The 4,261-nt window shown below is 38.1% G+C and overlaps 1 protein-coding gene across 1 annotated transcript; it reads right to left on the bottom strand.

Annotated features, from left to right (window-relative positions):
• Nucleotides 1-211: 211 nt before the first annotated feature.
• On the bottom strand, nt 212-2,939 carry LOC107860228 (probable indole-3-acetic acid-amido synthetase GH3.1). The gene is made up of 3 exons (XM_016705502.2): nt 2,514-2,939; nt 2,279-2,380; nt 212-1,842 (listed from the first exon to the last, which is right to left on the bottom strand). The coding sequence occupies exons 1-3, from the start codon at nt 2,831-2,833 to the stop codon at nt 465-467; spliced, it is 1,800 nt and encodes a 599-aa protein (XP_016560988.1). The 5' UTR covers nt 2,834-2,939; the 3' UTR covers nt 212-464.
• Nucleotides 2,940-4,261: the final 1,322 nt, after the last annotated feature.

The following is a 4,261-nucleotide window of genomic DNA, read 5'->3' on the forward strand; positions in this document are numbered from 1 at the left end:
TATAAAGACTAGCATAAAGCTTGTTAATTTTTTTTTGGTCAGAAAAAGGGATTTTAAAAGAAAGAAGTGGAAGAGAATATACACCAGGTACAATAAAATCCATGCACGTAAAGATCACCTGCTGAAACAAAAACAATACGTCTTTTTCATGGCCTATTCCTAAGCCATTATAAAATTTTAAAATAAGAAAAGAAAAACATATGCCGTGGGATTCAAATCAAAACAAGCAAAACATCCATATATAATTTAATTACATATACTAAAACGACTCTTTACATAAACAAAGACCATAATCAACTTTGAACATACATTCAAAACATCCAACAGAGATACAGAAAAAAGTAAATTTAAAGCAAGGACACAACCAAAAAAATATATTCTCTTTTTGGTCCATGTCCAACCATGTTTATTTTCCCACACTAACACTACTAATTGACTTGATAACATCACTTGACTGCTCGTCTTCAACGTCGCCTCTCCGGGGTCCAGTGAGGTGCACTTTGACTGAAATGCACAGAAACCACTCTGGAGTCTAGAAGTTCCACGATAGGTGTAAAGTTGACACACCTTGGAGCCTTATACTGATTAATTGATGCACCTCTCGAAATTGCATAGTCCATCAGCTCTTCAAATGTCCCAGATTTCACAACTCTAATCTCCAGTGGTCCGATTGAATTATCCGCCACGCGACACTGCCTGTAAACCGAGTTCAACGATTCTTCCATCGCGAGGCAGCACTGGTTCAGCAACTCATCACTTGGAGAGTTAGACGGGTCCTTTACAAGTAACTCCCAGTAAATAACGTAATGCCCTGGGATTGTTTTAGTATCTGCAAAACTCGTGTACTCAACCAAAGTAGTATCATATGGAAGCAAAAGTGCTGTCGCATTTTCAATCGCTGTTTGCAGTTCGGACTCATCTGTTTTATCAGAGTCAATGCTCAGCAACACGTTTTTACGCCTAACGAATTTGAACTGAGGAGCTGAGTTGTGAAACCCAGTGACCTGGAGTATGTCACCAACACGGTAACGACATAGTCCGGCATAAGTTGTGATCACGAGCTCGTATTCTTTTCCCAGTTCGACATCAGCGAGGTCCACGAGATGAGGAGGTGAATCACGGGAGAGTTGTATCGGGTTGACTGGGTCATGAGGGATGAATTCAAAGTAACCCATATTTGGCATGATGGTGTAACAAACTTCAGAAGGCTTACACATTGGTTTCAAATTAAGTCCGAAATAACATTCGGATGATGCGTACATTGTACAAGATTTTGGTAGACCCCCACTGTAATAATCCAATAAAGGGATATATTGAGCCATTGCACCTGTGACTATCACATCAAGGTACTTGGTGTTTGGCCAAATTCTAGTAATGATTCCTTCCCAATTTTCACTTTCACATTCCTTAACAACAAACTCAGCAAGTTGAGGATTTGGTTTGAGCATTTCGGAAATGCATTTTCTGATAGATGGGTCTGAAACTCTAGGGTTTAGAGTTCCAGACGCAATATCTTGAGATAATTGCTTCCAATTGAGTTGAAGAAAACGGATGGCCCGGAGTAAGCCAGAGGCAAAAACAGCGCCAACTCTAAGAACTTCTTCTCTCATGAGAAGGCCACAAAGCATTTGCGCGTACATGCTTTGGTAATAGTCGACGCAGAGAACGGTCTCGTTGGGGCTTGTATACACATTGTATGGATCGTATGGCCTTTTCTTGAATTGTTCACTCTTGTAGTAACTTGTTAGGACTGGACGCGCAACGAGGCCACCTGGAGTCTTCGTTTCTGCCTTGATAAACAGAAAGTATAAACCCTTCCCCTTGTCTAGACCAGGGACATACCTGTTTAACAGTCCATGGAAAATCCATAATCAATTCTCTGGTAACAAATTTCCAGTACTTTAGGCCATAATAGCATGTTACTTATTTCAGTAGAAAATATTTGTTTTAATGGGGTTATTTAAGAATGATTCATTTTCATAATGTTTCTACATCTTATTTAGGTGGTGTTTGGCAAAGCAAAAAAGTGATTTTAAGCACTTATTTTTAAGTTAAAAGTGTCAAAATAAGTCAAAAGCTAAAAGTAGGATATTACGCTTTTGACTTATAAGCTCCTTATTAAAAATCAATTCAAACACCCAATTAGTGTGATTTTACTTGACTAAATACCATGTAGAAACATTTCCTTAATTAAAGATTCATGCATGTTATAGCATACGTTTTTTTTGGTCAAAATATGTTATAGCATACCAACCCTAGCTCGGTGTAGATTACTTACAGATTCATCACGGGTTGAAGAAGGTTGTACAACTTCTGTCTGCGTTCTAACTCATCGGCAATTGTGGGCATCAGTTTTCTCTCTCCGGCAGACGTTCCAGAACTATTAATATTCAACCAAAACAACCTTTCAGTATTATAAGCTTACAACTCTAAGGAGTAATAATGGTTAGAACATGTATATATGCCAGATTATAATGTAATATTTGACTTAGAAAGGTAACTATATATCGGACCTGGTAAGGAATTCAGTTATAGGGTGAGATGAGAAGATTGGCGAGCGATCGCCATTAGCAACACGATCAATATCAGGCTTAAGATCCTCGTACGTAACAACTGGGATCTTAGACTTAAACGTTTCACGATCAACAGCACCAAAAACTTGGAACCTTTGAAGGTACTCAGTATTAGCATTTCGAGTTAATATCTCAGCCAATACTTTCTCTTGTACCGAATCCGTATTCTTAGTCATCTCCTCTATGAACTGAAGGACCTTGGCATCTTTTTCACATGCCGGAGGACCTAGAGGAGATGAAACACCAGAATCAACAGCCATAATTGAAAAAAAGTGGAAGTGCAAAATATAAAAGCAGAATATATAATTCTTAAGAGAGTATTGTTAATTTTCAATTGTGTGTGGTTTGGTTGCTTAAGAAGGGAACCTATTTATACTGCAAAGCAAGGCATTAATCCACGTCATTTTCCACGTAAGGATGTACACGTGGAAGTCCCACTAATAAAAATCTTTGGTAATTTTAGGCATGGACTTGGACGATGGATTGCCGTGCATCGACTTTGTAATATTATTTGTCGGGGTTCTGGTCTGTGGAAGAGGGAACATGTGGGCCCCAGAAAACGTCACTTGTCTGCTCAAGTCAGAACTTGTGGGCCCAGTATGTATGGCACGTCAGCAAAGTCCAGCTAGGGTTCTTTTGTCATGGAGTCAGAATGGACAAACCCTTTCTGGTGAGTTTGTTGGTCACGGACAAACATAGGCTGCCGGCGAAGGAGCAAAATTCACTGTTTAACTGAACTGATACAAAGCCTATTTCTTAGGAGCTAACTACTAATAAGTCCACTATCACTTGTTTATTTATTTTCAGCCGATGTGCGATACTTATATTGTAATTCAACTAAATTTTGAATTGCACGTTGCAGGTCTACAAGCGCGCGGATCCTGCCCAAACCCTGTCTTTGTATTGAGAACCCAATCATCCATTAATAATATAAGAAATTGATATAGTAGCCATCAATTCAGTGACAAATAAGGACAATTATTACGTATTAGCTTGTTTCACTATAAGAAGTCACAAGCTTAACATCATGGATTCGCCTTTGACAGGGCCCATTTGAGGGGCAATTCTACCGACAAAATTTTCTCTATTTTCATAGTTTAATCCGAGACCTTTATTTAAGGTGGAGCTCAGTCGATCAGTCCACGACAATCCATGTTGATATTTACCTCCACTTGATTAACTATTAAATGGACTATTTTAGTTAGAAATGTCAGGAGATTAAAGAAATTAATGAGGTTATCATGATAATATATTATGTAAAGATAATTAATCAGTGGGTGAAAAGAATATATTTGTGCAGCAATCACATGAACATCATATCCTCGGGGTTGTCACTAGTATTCCTGCATTGTTCTTTTGTTAATTGTCTACTAGTATAGCTACCAGCCTTCCACCAGGATGCTCCTGCCATTGTTTTCATCGCCTAGTCAATTCCTTGTCTGCTATAGCTATAGTCTCGTCATTCTGTTGATTTAATTAATTGGAAATGTTTGATTCCTAAAATTCGTTTATTTTTACTATATGATTTGCTTTAGTTTAAAGGGCTTGCGTTGAATTCTTTCGTATTTCAACGTGTGTTTGTGTTTCATATTTGAATGGTTTCCTTACCATGGGTTATTGCGATAATAATTTAACATGATTTGTGGAATATTTTCTTAAACCTAATTGGCCAAGCTTATTTTCAACAT

This window comes from Capsicum annuum, chromosome 2, assembly GCF_002878395.1.
Source record: "Capsicum annuum cultivar UCD-10X-F1 chromosome 2, UCD10Xv1.1, whole genome shotgun sequence".
NCBI lineage: Eukaryota > Viridiplantae > Streptophyta > Magnoliopsida > Solanales > Solanaceae > Capsicum > Capsicum annuum.

What these genes read in the sequence shown, in the direction of transcription:
- LOC107860228 (XM_016705502.2), bottom strand. Translation starts at nt 2,833, where the DNA reads ATGGCTGTTGATTCTGGTGTTTCATCTCCTCTAGGTCCTCCGGCATGT. An exon ending in ATAACTGAATTCCTTACCAG is followed by an intron (nt 2,381 to 2,513) that starts GTCCGATATATA and finishes GAATATTAATAG; the next exon opens with TTCTGGAACGTCTGCCGGAG. An exon ending in CTTCAACCCGTGATGAATCT is followed by an intron (nt 1,843 to 2,278) that starts GTAAGTAATCTA and finishes ACTGTTAAACAG; the next exon opens with GTATGTCCCTGGTCTAGACA.